This window comes from Theropithecus gelada, chromosome 14 (genome assembly GCF_003255815.1).
Source record: "Theropithecus gelada isolate Dixy chromosome 14, Tgel_1.0, whole genome shotgun sequence".
NCBI classification, from domain to species: Eukaryota; Metazoa; Chordata; class Mammalia; order Primates; family Cercopithecidae; genus Theropithecus; species Theropithecus gelada.
Genome location: NC_037682.1, coordinates 92,013,611 through 92,030,189, shown reverse-complemented (window position 1 = coordinate 92,030,189; position 16,579 = coordinate 92,013,611). Strand labels below are relative to the sequence as shown.

The following is a 16,579-nucleotide window of genomic DNA, read 5'->3' as shown; positions in this document are numbered from 1 at the left end:
ATAAGAATTCCTGCAATTGTACTTTCAAAAACAATGTGCTACAGGAAAGACCATATGCTTTCAGTACTCCATGAATATTGACCGTTTGGATAAAAAGGGTAGCCTGTACTTCTAACAGATAGAGCCCCAGTTACAGAGCTTCCTATAGTAATTCATTATATTGAGAGAATATTCTAAATATAAACCATGGAGACGGTGAAACATCCGTTCATCATGCTATCCATATCTACTGCCAGTCAGGTGGAAATGATGGCCAAGATCCTATCTACATTTTACAGAGTTTGATGGGGAAGAAAGCCCTCATGTCAAACATGACAGTTTTAAAAGTACAAAAGTTGAATGAATACATGATAACCGAGATACTTTTATTTTTTTATTTGTAATACTTTTTGAGACAGGGTCTAACCCAGGCTGGAATACAGAGGCACCATAATGGCTCACTGCAGTGTTGACTTTCTGGGTTCAGGTGATTCTCCCACTTCAGTCTCCTGAGCATTTGGGACCACAGGAGTGTACCACCATGCTCAGATAATTTTTTTGTATTTTTTGTTTTAGAGACAGGTTCAGCTGCCACGGCCTCCCAAAATGCTACAATTTCAGATCTGAGCCACTGCACCTATTTACCAAGATACTTTTAGAAGTGAAATAGGACACTCTTCATAATTGTCCTAGGGCAACAGATGTAAAATGGAATTTTCTAGGGCAAAGCAAGGTGTATGGCCTCCTGATGGAGCCTGGTAGAAAGCCACCCTAAACGTGGGCTAAAGAAAGAGTCCACATGCTTTCAAGATATATTTCCCACCTGTCACAAATATATGCCAAGTAGCTAGCCGGCCCAGTTTCTCTTTCTAAGGAACAATCTAGATTTTTTTTTTTTTTTCTATTCAAAGTGATGCATGCTTTGAGTAGGTTTGTCTTTACCCAGCTGGCCTACAGTGCATGACAAGGACACCTCAGATTGTTTAAGTAGCACTTTCTCACTAGAACATACACCAGTAATATGGAGTGAAAGCAATTTTTTTAAAAAAAATTCTGGAAACAGTCATCATTACCTATGAATTAAGTAGCTGGGGTTAAGGGAGGAGTAAGTAGAGTTATGCTATGTAGGAGCCTCAGTCCCTAGAACATATAATCTAATTCTATTTAGGTGTGGGCCATTTTTTAGAACACAGAAAATTGGTACTTTCCTCTGATAGCCTTCAGCATGCTTTACATTATTTGTGATTTTCTATAGTAAAGTTCTGGTTGAACACTTGTCTTTCAGTATCAGATTTTGATCTGTACAGAGGGATGGTAATACTTCAAACTGTTGCCGTGAGAATAAAATCACTGTGTATTTTAATGTTAATCTTTGCTCCACTGGTGTAGAAAAAACTTTTTTTCTCTCTGGCTAGGGAGAGTTGTCTTCATGATTTGTTTTAGGAATTATGAACAGTTACAAACTTTGTGAATTTCATCCAAATACAATATTCATGGCCTAAAAACAATCAAACCACTGCTAATATTTCAATCTTAGAAACATTTAAATGTCTATGTCCTTTTCTTCCAGATGCTCTCCCCTGTTTAGCCCTTAAGATACCGATCCTCTCTAAAGCTTTCCCCGACTCCTCTGAGTAGAATGCAGTAGACTCTGCATTCCCACAGTCCTCTTCACATGCCTTTATCGCTGCACATAGAATGCTCCACTCTAATGTGGGGTTTGCTTTTCATCTAGTCCAATGGATCACGAATTACTTCAAGGCTCTATCACTAGCATGTAGAGCAGCAAAAGGCACTTAACAAACATTAACTGTATCAATGAATGAATGGATAAAATGTTCAATGCATAATCAATTTGGTTAGAGTGCTAAATTCCTAAAGGAGTTGTTAAAGATGAAGAAAGACTGGTTGAATTCAGATATTAATATTTTAAAGTACTCTTTAGGAGTTCCTATAAAGGTCATTAAGCTTTTAGAACTCATCTTGAGATACAGGGACAGTCATGGTTTCCTGGAGGAAGCAGCCAACATGAAATTTGGATAATTATATATTCAAAGCATCTGTATTTGCTTATATCAATGCTCTAGCCTATTGCTTCTCTTTTTAGTGTCCTCATCTGGAAAATGAGAATACCCTAACTTACCCATTGTATATATTATAAATCAAATATGAAAAGTGCAAACAACTTAGAACTTTAGAAGTAAAGATGAGATTGTAAAAACTTTTGAACCAGATATTCCTAATTCTTAGACACAACCTGGGTGATTGGCATTTTTGGACAGTATAAACACTTACAGGCTGTAGGGGCTATTTATTATACAGATGTATTAATTTAGGCCACAGGTCAGCAAACTTATTCTGAAAAACGCTCGATAGCAAATATTTCAGTCGTTGCAAGTCGGTTGGTCTCTGTCTCTATTTAATTCTGCATTGCCAGGCAATATCTGACGTAGGTGACATGTAGACAAGTGGGTGTGACTTTGTTCCAACATCATTTACAAAAAATGGCACCTGGGCAGGATTTGGTTGATGGACACTAGATTGGAGCCTCTGATTCTGACCAAGTTCTAGATTAAGTTAATAAGTTTAGTAAGATTTTTAACGTATCAGAGAATAGTGCTGGTGCCAGGGAAATAGCTCATTTTTAAGGACGTAAGTTCTGTATGCTATACAAAGACACCGATAATTCCCCATTCATTTATAATGTAAATCATTTCTATGTGTAGGGTAATTTGACGTGATGCCTTACCATACAAAAGAAGTATGATTATAAATTATTACTTGGTTTTTATGCACCTAATAAACAATATTTACTTAAAGTTAATTTCCACTTTCAGTTTGACTTTTGGGACTACAGCAATCATGCTTTGCTGAAAACACTTACTGTATACTTGTAATTGTCCACGAAAGGAATTTTTTCCACGTGAGTTTTCAGCTCTGCACTCATAAATGCCTGCATCATCCAGCTGTACATTTGGTATTTCCAGCACTGCCTGAGATTTCCGCAGACGTGCCTTACTAGGAATATAGCCATTAACCTTCATCCATGTGATTGTTGGAACGGGGCTACGAGAGGGAACAAAAATACTGTTAATACGCTTTCCACTATTAGGAACATAGATTCTGTTATCTGGTAATTTAAGCACTTAATAGGCTGAGTGCAATAAAATGTAATCACAATTAAGGACCATGTGCTGGTAGATATATTTCACTTTCCATGTGAGTTGTCTGGTAAGTAGATTATTTAAAAAGTTTCCTTTTCTTTCATATTTCAGGAAAGCAATTCAAAGACAATACAAATTGTAACCAATTATGATTTATTTTTAAACACACTGGTAGCCAGATGCGGTGGCTCACACCTGTAATCCCAGCACTTTGGGAGGCCAAGGCGGGCAGATCGCCTTAAATCAGGAGTTTGAGACCAGCCTGGGCAACATGGTGAAACCCTATCTCTACTAAAAATACAAAAATTAGCCGGGAATGATGGTGGGTGCCTATAATCCCAGCTACTCGAGAGGCTGAGGCAGGAGAATCGCTTGAAACCAGAAAGCAAAGGTTGCAGTGAGGCAAGATTGCACAACTGCACTCTAGCCTGGGCAACAAAAGTGAAACTCCATCTGAAAAAAATAAAACAAAAAACAACAAAAAAATTGTTATGTTTTCATAAACGACAAGAGTAACTTGACAAAATTACCAATATGTGCTTATTGCAATGAGTCAAACAAAAGGGTTATGAATTAAGTAAATTAAAAACTTGTCCTGCCTCCAACCCTGCAAATCTTATTTTTCTGGCCAAATAGCAAACGCAATTTACACAGAATCTCCCACTTCATCTCCATGAAGCATATATTCACACATATAATGAGTTATTTCTGTTTTCTTATTTTTAAAATATAAATTTTGTATATTTGCTGTTTTATTATTTAAAGATCATATTCAATACATATTAGCCTGACTTATTCTGCTGAATAGTTGCATATTATTTCGTTGTGTGAATGTACCAGCTTTAATCAACTGCCCCCTTGTAGGTAAACATTGAATGCAGTCAAGGTTTTTCTTTTTTTCTTATTTTTTAAAATATTTTTTGAAACAGAGTCTTGCTCTGTCGCCAAGGCTAGAGTGCAGTGGCACAATCTCAGCTCACTGCAACCTCTGCCTCTCAGAAGCAATTCTCCTGCCTCAGTTTCCCAAGTAGCTGGGATTACAAGTGCACTGCCACCATGCCCCGCTAATTTTTGTTTTTTTAGTAGAGACGGTGTTTCACAATGTTGGCAAGGCTGGTTTCGAACTCCTGACTTCAAGTGATCTGCCACCTTGGCCTCCCAAAGTGCTGGGATTACAGGCATGAGCCACCACGCCCGGCCTGTTTTTTCTTTTTTTAATCATTAAAAAGCAATGTTGCTATAAACAACCTTGCACATATTTCACGTACTATTCTCTTTTCTCTTGCAGTCTTTCACAAAAGTGGGACTGATGGATCAAAGGACATGCACATTTTCCATTTTAACAAGTACTGCCAAATTGTTTTTCAATAATATACGAGCACTTTCCCTACCTATTGTTAGTACGTGATACTGTTTCCCTATATCTTTGCCAGTATTGCATTTGATCAATCTTCTTAAAGTTTTGTTAGTATTTATAGGTTAAAAATGATATTTTATTGCTTAATATTTTCCTGAACCCTAAGGAGGTTGAACATCTTTTCATGATTTTATTGGCCACTTGCATCTGCATTTCTGTGAATTGTTTGCTTATGTTGTTTTATTTTATTTTGCTTGCTTTTTTATTTGCTTATTTGTGTTAATTTCTTAGAGTTCTTTGTGTTTTAGGACCATCAAACTATTCTTCCCCAGTGTACTGTTAGTTTATTATGGGGCCTCTAATACAATTTTATAATCATTTTTGGGGAGAAGAAAACATGTCTATAGTTTCCTTCCTGACTTCTGATTTTTTTTTTTCCTGTTTACAAAATTATCTATAAACCTAAGTTTGTCAGTATTTTCTGAAGCATTTGGTAGCATTTTCTATTACTTTAAAATGTTTGGATCTTTCATCCAACTGGACTATATTTGTGTATTGGTTTGAGATAGGGAATGTAACTGATTATTTCAGCATCATTAAATGAGTACAACTCCTTTTCCCACAATATTTAAAATGTTGCTTTTGTCATAGAATGTGTTCCCATGTACTTGAATCTGCTTCAGGCTTCTCAATTCTGTTCCACTGATTTATTTAGTACTATATATATTTAATACACTTCATGCTTTGGACCCAGTCGACTTTTTCAGTTTGATTTCTCACTACTTCTTTCCAGATCTCCTGACCCAGAAACACATCCCTCCGTGTTTCCAATCATATCTGTTAAAATGCTACTCCTCCTCTGGGACCTGTCCTAAATGCCTCCCCTTCAGCAAAGTCCTAATTTGTGTAGCCAGCTAGAATTTTTTCTTTTAAATAACAAAATGCTTTGTGTATCTTACTTATGTCCCTTGTAACAATTTACCATGGATTATAACTGTTAAGTGTAAGATATTCACCTATTATTTTCTCCTAAGGAATGATAGCAATGTTCTCCATTATAAATGACATTATGATAACCACCCTTATATATATTTGAATATCTTTCTGCTTTATTCCTTAGGAATAAAACATAAAATTGAAGTTGCTAGATTAAGGAGTTGGCAATTTTTGCTTGCTGGTATAGGTGCATATATTCAATGTCCAGAAAGGATGAACCCTGCATTTTGGAACATCCTTTACATCAGTGTGATATTCTTTTAACAGATGCTAGAATTTTTGCATATATTCAGAGGTGAGATTGTCTGTAGCTTATCAAGGTTGTTTGTGAGCTTATTCATTGGTGAGTTCATGGTTTGTTTACAGACTGATTTGACAGATGCAGTATCATAATGATGAGTGATTTGCTTGGTAAACAAGCCAGAATATTCCTATTTTCTGTATTCTGTATCAACTTAAATTGTAGGGAAATTATATTTGCCTTCAAACACTGATAGGATTCTCACAAAGTTACCTGGGTCTGCCACCATCACTGGAGTTAGTGTTTTGACTGTGTTTTCCTTGACTGTATTGTTTAAATTTCTGCTTATGCCAACTTTGGCAATTCACATTTCACTAGAAAATCAACTATTTTATCCATAATGTCAATGTTTTAGCAGCAAGTTATACAAATTGTAATTGTGTAGTTTAAAATAGTCTTAATCACAGGTAGTTACATATTCTAGTAGTTAAGTATGGGTTCCGCAGCCAGATTGACTGGCTATAGAGGTAGCTCTGCAACTACAAGTTATTTAACATTTCATTTCTTTAGGTTCCTCAATTGTAACGTATGCTAGAAATATTACGACTTATGTCAGAGAGTAGTTGTGAATCTTGAAAGATTTAAACAGTCTGGCACAAAGTAAGCAGGCAAAAAACCCTAGTTTACAGTAATAAAATGATGGTCCTTGTGTATTCTTTGTAATTTATATCGTATAAATATATGTTTTCTGTATTTTTGCCCACAGAAATAGCATTACATATTGGTTAGGAGCATGGACCTTTAGAGAAACCTGGGTTCTAATACGATTTGGACACAGAGATTCTGTGTGACCTTGGGAAATTTGCCTAAGTTCTCTAAATTTTGTTTCTTATCTGTAAAATGAAGGTATTTGTTTATTCCTCTAAAATGCAAATATCTTTAGGGCAGTGGAATTTTGTTTAGCAGTATGTCCCCAGTGCCTCATATCATGTTTGGTATATTGTAAATAAATGCTTATGAAATAAATGAACGATTGTCAAAATACTATTTTGAGGATTAAGTGAGATAAATTCTTATGGATTACTTAGTGAAATACATGGCATACTGTAAGCACCCAATAAATGTTAGATATAATAAGTTTTAAATGATTGGCTATGTCAGAAGTTTGTCTATTTTATTGTTCTCTAAAATAAACATTTTAAGTTTTTATTAATTTTTTGTTTTTAATTCATGAGTTTCTATTTTTTAATTTACTAATTCCTCTTTTGCAACCAGTACATTTATACTACACTTTAACTTTTTGAGCTGAATGATCAGTATAATTATTATTCATGATTAATAACAAAATCATATAACTATCCTTTCTGCTGATAAGAAATATATAGCTACATATGATATGTGTTGATACATAGAGTGATACACAGTTTCTACTTTCTTGAACCTGCTAAGTCAATCTTTGTAGTCACGTACAGAATTAATTTTTAGTACAAGTTCCATGTTACTGGAAAAAAGTATATTTATAAGTTTAAAAATTATTTTTTATATAGCTTTTGTTAGTTGTCAGATATTGTTTTCATGTTTTTAATAATTTCAGAACAGTTTACCTCCTATGGAATCCTTGTACACTAAAATAAAATAACCCATATCAATAGATGCAAAGTAGTCTGCTTGAAGCAGGATTCAGGGTCCTGGAGTTTGCTCACTCCTCCCCCTATTCCACAGAAAACTACTACTGTATATCCTCTTTATTTTCATCCAGATTGATCAGTCAGACTGAGATAGGTGTGTTAATTTACCCTTACTATCATTACTACCAGTATCTTCTTATATGTCTAAAAGTTTTATTTTGTGTTTTGATTTTCTCCCTGAAAATACATGTTCATGAAAGTTATTATTTTTAGAGTTTTAATTATCTTTTACCAAGTACAACGACCCTATTTCTAATTTTTGCTTTAAATTATCTTTTTAAAAAACACTCCATTAACCTCATGCTCTTTGCCTATTTCTCCTATTATTTTTAGCTTTTTTTTTTCATGGTATGTCACTTTGTTTTAATCTAATTTCCTCTAAATGGCAAATGGTTATATTTAATTTTTGACTTAAAAACTATATTTGGTAATCTGTGTATTTTAATAATGGAATTTTACTTTTTGATTTTATTGCTCCAATTTATTCAATTGTTCTTATTCAGTTATCCCAGAATCACAAAATACAGAACAACACATAACTTCATATTGAATGTTCACAGCAATGAAACTTGGAGTAAAAATAATCATGGATTAAAAATGATCAAAGAAGACATGACAATAAAAGTAAATATGCAGATTAAAAATAAAACAAATTTAAAAACAAAAATATAATCATAAAAATGTAAAACTCAATGGCTGGGTTATACAACAAATTAGACATAGTTGAAGAGAATATTTCCAAAAGAGTTAGATAGATTAGAGCTTCATATACAGAACGAGGCACTGAGAGGAAGGGAGACAGAAAACACATAAATACGGGCCTCAGTTAGTAGATGTGTTGTATAAAGCTAGAGGGTATAACATAAGTCCAATCCAAGATAACAGATAGAAAGAGAGACAGAGAGAGAGAGATGAGAGAGCGAGAGCAAGAGAGGGAAGACTATGTAATATCTGAAAAGTATTTGGCATGCCATTTTCCTAAAATGAAGGACATGAATCCATAAACACAGGAAATACAATATATACAAAGCATGACTAAAACCACAGAACACCAATGACATATATTAAAAGTAGCCAGAGAGGGAGACAGGTAATTTACAAAATAACAATGATTAGCATGTCTACTGACTTTTCAACAGCAGCAATGGAAGGAGGTAAAGATGTTGGAACAATTATGTTCAACATAGTGGAAAAGAGAGGAAAAGCATCTATAAACTAATAATTTTGTGTCTTGTAAATTTTTCTTTAGGAGTGCAAAAGGAGATAAGGATATCAGATCTACAAAAACTGAACAAGTTTTTCACCAATAAACTATTACTAAAGGATATACACTTCAAGAAGGAGAATAATGACTGTAGAAAGTAAGTTTAAGATGCAAGAAGTGGTAAGAGAAAACACAAATAACAGTAATAGCAACAGCAATAAAATAATGTGCATGTATAAAAAGAGACAGCACTAAAATGCTGACCCAAAAGAACATGTAATTTAAGAAAAAGAAGTTATAAGTTAATGTATCCTAAAGTTTTTTCACTTTGAGGAGGAAGATGGTTAAGATATTGATGAGCTTTTAACTTTAGAAATAAATAATGAAATTAATGATAAAATCATAAAATAGTAGAAAAGATGATTGTAATTTTACAAACAAATCAGGTATGTAGCAAAGCCTGGAAACCTCATCTGTTCATCTGTTCCCCAAATCCTTTTTTTTTTTTTTTTTTTTTTCCTGGATATACTTTTTTTTTTTTTTTTTTTTGCTTTTGGCTATGATGATTTCTGGAAATCAAGTATAGTAGAATTGTTTTTAAAAATCTATGAATATCTACTCTTCTTCTGTTGGATAGTTTGAGATCAATACCCAGAGTAAATATGTAAGTAACAAGTTGAAAATAGCAGGACTGAGTTTCTAAATGACTGTGCAGAGGAAAGTACAAATTACCTCACCAATGCTAACTAATAACATTCTGTCAGATGTTACATGAATGAGATATAAATGTATACCTTGCTAAGCTCCAGACTTTCTAGGGTTTATTTTTTATACCTTCTGGCACTATCTTACTAACGTAGAACTTAGTTAAAAATGGAAATGGGTAACTGACGTGACAAGACAGTAAACATTTGGAATTGCCAGAACAGTGAGGATGAAGATGGAAAGGAATGCATAGTGGAGAATGAGATCAAGTTTCATGCTATCCAGTGGTAAAACATTTTGTAAAACTGTCATCCTTGAGAGCTTGGAAAGGTAATCTGAAATGCTTCTAAATCTAGGAAAGGAGTTACAAGATAGAACTTAAAAAATGTGTGTTGATTATTACTAGCTACGTTCATTGAATTATTAGAAGAAAGAGTGAGCTCAGGAAAATACTGGTTAGCTTTTTGGGAGAATAAATGAAAACAGAAAGAATGCAAAATGTGGGACCTTGGTCAGTATAGCAGATTAATTGAAAAACTAGTCTTAATTCTCCATCACTGCCTGTATTTAAATCCTTTGCTGGGTAACTTTGCACATCGTACCATTAGAAGATGGAGTCTGGTAACCCATGCTTTGAGTATGGCTTGCCTTATGATTTGCTTTGGCCAGTATATTGTAGCTTTAAGTCTTTTGTGCTGCTCTCTCTCTTGGACCCTTGCCTTTACCATGAGAACAATCAGGAAAATCAGGATACAGAACACTTGTATAAACCCCAGGTTCTTCCTCATATCTCTTCCCAATTATCTCACCCATGTCCCAGGCAATCAATGATCTGATGGCCATAATTTAGGAACACTTTCACCAGTTTTACGCTTTTATATAAATTGAATAATATAGTACACATTGAGCATGACTTCTGTCTCTCCGTATAAGACTTATCAGATTCATTTAAGTTGTTGTGCACTTCAGTAGTTAATTCCTTTTAATTGCTGAGGAGTATATCAATATATGGATATGCTACAATTTGTTTATACAGACACCTGCTGACTGTTGGACATTTGGTTTTCAGTTTTAGGCTATTATGAATAAAACTTTGTACAAGTATTTTTGAACATACATTTTTAATTCTTTTGGGTACTTAAAAAGCATAGAAATTCTAGAATGTATGGTAAGTAAATGTTCAACTGTTTAAGTATTTACCAGACTATTTTTTCATTGTACCTGTATAATTTAACATATTTACCAGCAATGTATGAAATTTCCAGTTGTTCTACATCTTTGAAAATACTTGATATTATCAATCATTTAATTTTAGCCATTTTGTAGTAGTGTAGTGACACTAAAGTGTGGTTTCAATTTATATTACCTGATGACTAACAACTTAGAGCTACTTTTGATGTTTTTATTAGCCATTGGCATATTCAAATCTTTGGTTCATTCTTATGTTGCATTTTTTCCTTCCCAGCATTAAATGTAATAATTATTAGTTCATACTGGATACAAGTTCTTTATCAAATATATACTGCACATATTTTCTTCCAATCTGAGCTTGCCTTTTTATTTTCTTACTGTTGTCTTTTGACACAAGCAGGTTTCAATTTTGATGAAGTTCTTGTAATCCTGTTGTTGTATTCTTAGTGGTTTTTCATTTTCTGTCTTAAGACGTATTTTCTGACTCCAGAAAGTAAAAAGTGAAGATATTTTTCTACGTATTTGTCTAGAATTTTCATAGATTTACATTTAGGACTATGATCCAATTTAAGTTTATTTTCTGTTCATGGTACAGGATACGGTTAAAGGATCAGTTTATGTAACATAGATATCCCCATGTTTCAGCACTACTTATTCAAAATGTTACCATTTCCCTACTGAATTAATTGGTTTTTTTTTTTTTTTTTTTTTTTTTTTTTACGGACCTTAGAAGGTGGGTAAATTTCTGACCTTTCTTCTGTTGCATTAATCTATAAGCCTATCTTTATGCCAATGTCTCATTTTCTTGATTATCATTACTTTTAGAATAAATATTGAGTAAATCTTGAAATTAAGTAGTGTAAGTCTTCCAAGTTTGTTTCTTTTTCTACCTTTGGCTATTTCATTTGCTTTGAATTTCATGTAAGTTTCAGAAATAGCTTGCTAAATTTTACAAAAGTAGAAGCAGGCTGGGATTTTGACTGGATTATGTTTAGACCATACATCAATTGTGAGAGAACTGACTTCTGAACACTATTGAGTCTTGTATTCCATGAACATGGTACATCTTCTTATTTATTTCGGTATTCTTTCATTTATCTCATAAATGTTATATAAATTCTCAGTGTACAGGTCTTGTGCATATTTTGTTTACTGTATCCCTAAATATTAATTTTAGGGTTTTTGTAGTTGATTCCTGAAAATATACCTACACATTTATGCCACCTGCAATCAGAGGCAGCTTTATTTCTTCCTTTTCCATCTCAAAGCCATAATTATATTTTTAATGCCTGACTATCCAGGTCTCCCATTAAGTGTGGAACAGAAGTGGCGACAAAAGGAAAGGGGAAATATTTTAGTCTCTTACCATTATGACGCTGAATATTGACGTTTTGTAGGTGTCTTTTGCCTAGATAAGAAAGTTTCCCTCTAATTCTACATATTTGACGGTTTCATTATGCATATTAGATTTTGTTATATGCATTTTCTGTATTTACTAAGATGAATGTAAGATTATTTTCTTTTATTCTACCTGTGTAACAAATTATATAAATTGATTTTTAATAGTTAAAACAACTTTACATTCCTGAGATAAATCTAAGTTGGTTGGGCATGTTATATAATTTCTTCTTTACATGTTTGATAGAATTCCTTAATGAAACTAACTGGGCCTCAATTGTTTTATAGTACAAAGGTTTTTAATTAAAAATTTAATTTCATTGATAGATATGGAAAAATTCATATTTTCTTTCTACTTGTGCCAGTTATAAGAATGATTTATTTTAAGGAGCTTCTTTATTTGACCTAGCTGTAAAATTAAATGTTGTCAATTAACATTGCCTTCCTGTACTTTAAATGTTTTAGGATAGAGATGTAGCGATGTTTTCTCTTTCATGATTGATATTGGTTATTTAAATTTTATCTCATGTTTTTGATGTTTATCAGTTTTATTAGTATTTTCTAAAAATTATATTTGAGTTTTACTTTTTACTTACTATCGGTCCATTTTTAATTTTATTGATATCTACTACTTAATCTTTCTTTTATTCTATCTTTGATCTTAAATTGATTTCATTTTCCATTTGTTTAAGGTAGAAGTTTAGATAATTAAATTTTGAATTTTCCCTTTTAAAAGATAAAAATTTACTTGTAAGCATTGCTTTAACTATGTCACACACGTTGTGTTTTCATTATTATTCGGTTAAAAATATTTTCTACTTTCTTTTGTGATTTCTTCTTGATAATTTTGTTATTTAGATGTGTGTTTTGAATTTCTAAATATTTGGTGTTTTTTTTAAGTATTCTTTTGTATGATACATTAATTTTGTTACAATTAGCATACACTCTTCATTTTTATTCTTTTTTAGGAGTAAGACTTGTTTTATGTTTCAACACATAATTTATCTTGGTGAATATTCCATTTGCAGATAAGTATATTCTGTTTTTGGTTGGTAGAGTTCTTTAAATATCAATTAGGTCAAGTTGGTTAATAGCCGTGTTCATGTCTTCTGTACTTTAGTGATTTTCTGTCTTCTTGTTCTTCTTATAATTGATAAATTACTGGAGAAGAAGGTTATTTACTGATTTTCTGTCCTGCTGTTCTTGTAATTGATAAATTACTAGAGAAGAGTGTTAAAATCTCCAACTATTATTGTAAAATGTCAATTTTCTCTTAAGTACTGTCAGCTTTTGCTTCATACATTTTAAAGCCCTGTTACTAGGTCCATATACATTTTGGATTTGAATGTCTTCTTGAGAAGTTAGTCTTTTTATTATTATAAAATGTTCATCCTTATCTTAGGCAATACTCTGTGCTACAGTATACTTTGATATTAAGATACTCTCTTCAACTTTCCTATGATGAGTATTTGCATGGTACATCTTTTAAATTTTTCTGTTTTTAACATATATATCTTCCTATATAAAAAAAAATCATTTTTAAAGTTGCTTTCTTGCAGATAGTATATTATAAGGTCTTGTTTTCAATCCAGTCTGACAATGTTTGTCTTTGATTTAGTTTGTGAATTTACATTTAATATAATTACCTGTGGTTGGGTTTAAGTCTAGTATTATAATATACATTTTCTGTCTATCCCATCAGTTTTCATATTTTTTTCCTCGTCTTATTTTTATCAGTTTTTAGTATTTCATTTTAGTCTTATATTAGTTTATTTAATACAGCCTTTTGTTTTTCGTGCTATGTATTTGCTTATTTTAAGGTTTGCAATATGTATCTGACAATATTATGCTTACAGGTTCTCCCTCCTACCCCTTGTGCCATTCTTTCATACACATTATTTCGACATACTTTATAAACCCTCTAACACATTATTATATTTTTTTTCTTTACAAAACAAGCGGAAATAGAAAATTGTGGAAATTAAAAACAGCAAATATACTTTATATGTATACATATATTTTTAAAAACATTTCTTGCTCTTTTTTTGTGGAGTTTTAAAACTTACATATTTACAAATGTATCAATTAATTTTTGTAGGGTGTATAAGAAATTAGTAACAGTGGTCACTTCCAAGGAGGGCAAATGCATTGTAGGGAGAAGGCTGACTCTCTCATTGTGTACTATTTTGTACCTTTTTAATTTTATGATATAAATATATTACCAACCAAATAAGACATTCAAAAAAAAAAGTAAAAGTAAATAAAACAGTATTACATTTCCTGCAATCTAAATAATTTTCCTTAACATTTTTTGTGCTGTTTTCTCCTGCAACAAATTATTTTAGCTAAAAATGTCTTTATTTTTAAAAGAATAAATGTATTTAATTTTTGGAAGAATATTTTCACTAGATACATAACTCCAAGTGAATTATTTAAGATTCTCTTTTTATTAGTGCTTTTCATCAATTATATTATGTTGTATCTTCCGATGTTTTTCTTTGTTTTTATCCTGTTTATATTTCATTGAGCTTTGGAGATCCACAGGGTTAAGTTTTACAACAATATATATATTTTTATATTCTTCAAAATATTTTTGGTGTATTCCTCTCTTCTGAGACTAAACCTTGATATATGTTACATAACTAATTGTTCCATAAAGCAATAGCCATAATTCCATTTTATTTCTCTTTATATACTATATTTTACAGTTTGTAACGCTCTATGTTCAAATTCATTGATATTTTCTTCTGCAGTGTCTAATCCACTATAAATCCAATCTAGTAATTTTTTTCACTTTTTTTTTTTTTAATTCTAAAACTTTCATAAAGATAACTTCTATTTCTCTCTTGATTATATTGATGTTTTCTTTTAAACGACTGTATTAGAATTCTCCAGGGAAACAGAACCAACAAGAGATAGATTTATACATATATATATGTATTATGGGAATTAGCTCACACAGTTATAGAGGTCGAGAAGTCCCACAATATGCTGTCTTCAAACTGAAGAACCAGGAAAGCTTTCGATGTAATCCAGCCTGAGTCCAAAGACTAACCAGGTGATCTGATGATGCAACTTTATTTGAAGTTGAAAGTTTGAGAAATTGGGGGCCACTGATGTAAGCCCCCAAGTCTAAAGTCCAAGAAACTTTAGTTCTAATGTCTGATGGTAGGAGAAGATGGATGTCCCAGCTCCAGAACAGAGTGCACATTCTTTTTAATTAATTAATTAATTAATTAATTTCTTTATTTTGAGACCAAGTCTCACTCTGTCACCCAGGCTGGAGTGCAGTGGCACGATCTCGGCTCACTGCAAGCTCTGCCTCCGGGGTTCACGCCATTCTCCTGCCTCAGCCTCCAGTAGCTGGGACTACAGGCGCCCACCACCGTGTCCGGCTAATTTTTTGTATTTTTAGTGGAGACAGGGTTTCACTGTGTTAGCCAGGATGGTCTCAATCTCCTGATCTCTTGACCCACCCCCTTCAGCCTCCCAAAGTGCTGGAATTACAGGCGTGAGACACTGCACCCAGCCTCTTTTTTCTTTTTAAAAATTCTGTGTCCTCATTGGATTAGATAATGTCCTGTCATGCTGATGAGGGTAAACCTTCCTTATGAAATCTACTGATTCAAGTGACAATCTCTTCTAGAAACACTGTCACAGAGAAACCCAAAAATCATGCTTTACAAACTATCTGGGTATCCCTTATTCCAATCAAGTTGACATCTAAAATTACCTATCACAATGATAAAACATATTAAGAGCTGCCATAAAAATACTTTTTTTGTTGTTTATTCCAACATTTCTGATATTTCTGGGAATGTTTTATTGACTGATTTATCTCCTGTTTATAGTCCATATATGCTTTTCGTTGTAATTTCTTCACATTTCCAGCAATTTTTGTTAGGGGCTTCACATTATCAGGTCTCTGAATTTTGTTTTTGTCCTTTAATCATTGGCAATTTTTTTTCTGGCATGCAGCTAATGTACTTGTGGTTTAGTTTAATCCTTGTGAAACTTGTTTATAATCTTTTTTAGGGTGAGTTCAGAGTAGTCTTTATTTTAGAGCTAGATTACTCCTACTCCTACTCCTACTCCTACTCCTACTCCTACTCCTACTCCTACTCCTACTCCTACTCCTATGGCCTGGTCTTTTTTTCACTCTCTACCAAATGAACCATGTATTCAAAGAAGTTTTATTTGTTTAACTGGAGTTTGAAGATTTGCCAACCCAGTTTAATATCTGGTTTTCTGTTTGTTGGTTTTTCAGGTTTTCTGCATTTTTGTTTTTGTTTTGTTTTGTTTTGTTTTTTCCTTCTCTACTAGTTTTTCTTAGTTTTTCACCCTGTGCATTCAGAGCTTAGTATTTGTTCATAAACTCAATGAGATCCCAATGCAGATGTCTGGAAGTTGTTCTTTGTGTAACTCCTCTATTCCTGTTACCTGCCCTATTAATTTCAGTCACCTCAGCTTCGATGATCTCCCTCTCTGTCCTTTCAGCTCCGTGAAACTTGTGATCATCTTGGGTTTCTCCTTTCTGGGTCAGTTTCTGATAAAAAAAATTCCTCGAAGAACGCTAGGATAATGGTTAACTTCACTGTTTTTTATTCTCTGAGGGATCACATTCCTGCAATGCCTGTTATCTAATATATGAGAAAA

The 16,579-nt window shown here is 32.8% G+C and overlaps 1 protein-coding gene across 2 annotated transcripts in view; it reads right to left on the bottom strand.

Annotated features, from left to right (window-relative positions):
• CNTN5 (contactin 5) overlaps positions 1–16,579 on the bottom strand; it is a 1,331,129-nt gene that overhangs the window by 311,749 nt on the left and 1,002,801 nt on the right. For both annotated transcript variants that reach the window (XM_025357811.1, XM_025357810.1), the window contains one exon: positions 2,864–3,045. In XM_025357811.1, the coding sequence (XP_025213596.1) occupies positions 2,864–3,045 (182 nt within the window). The remainder of the gene's footprint in view (positions 1–2,863; positions 3,046–16,579) is intronic.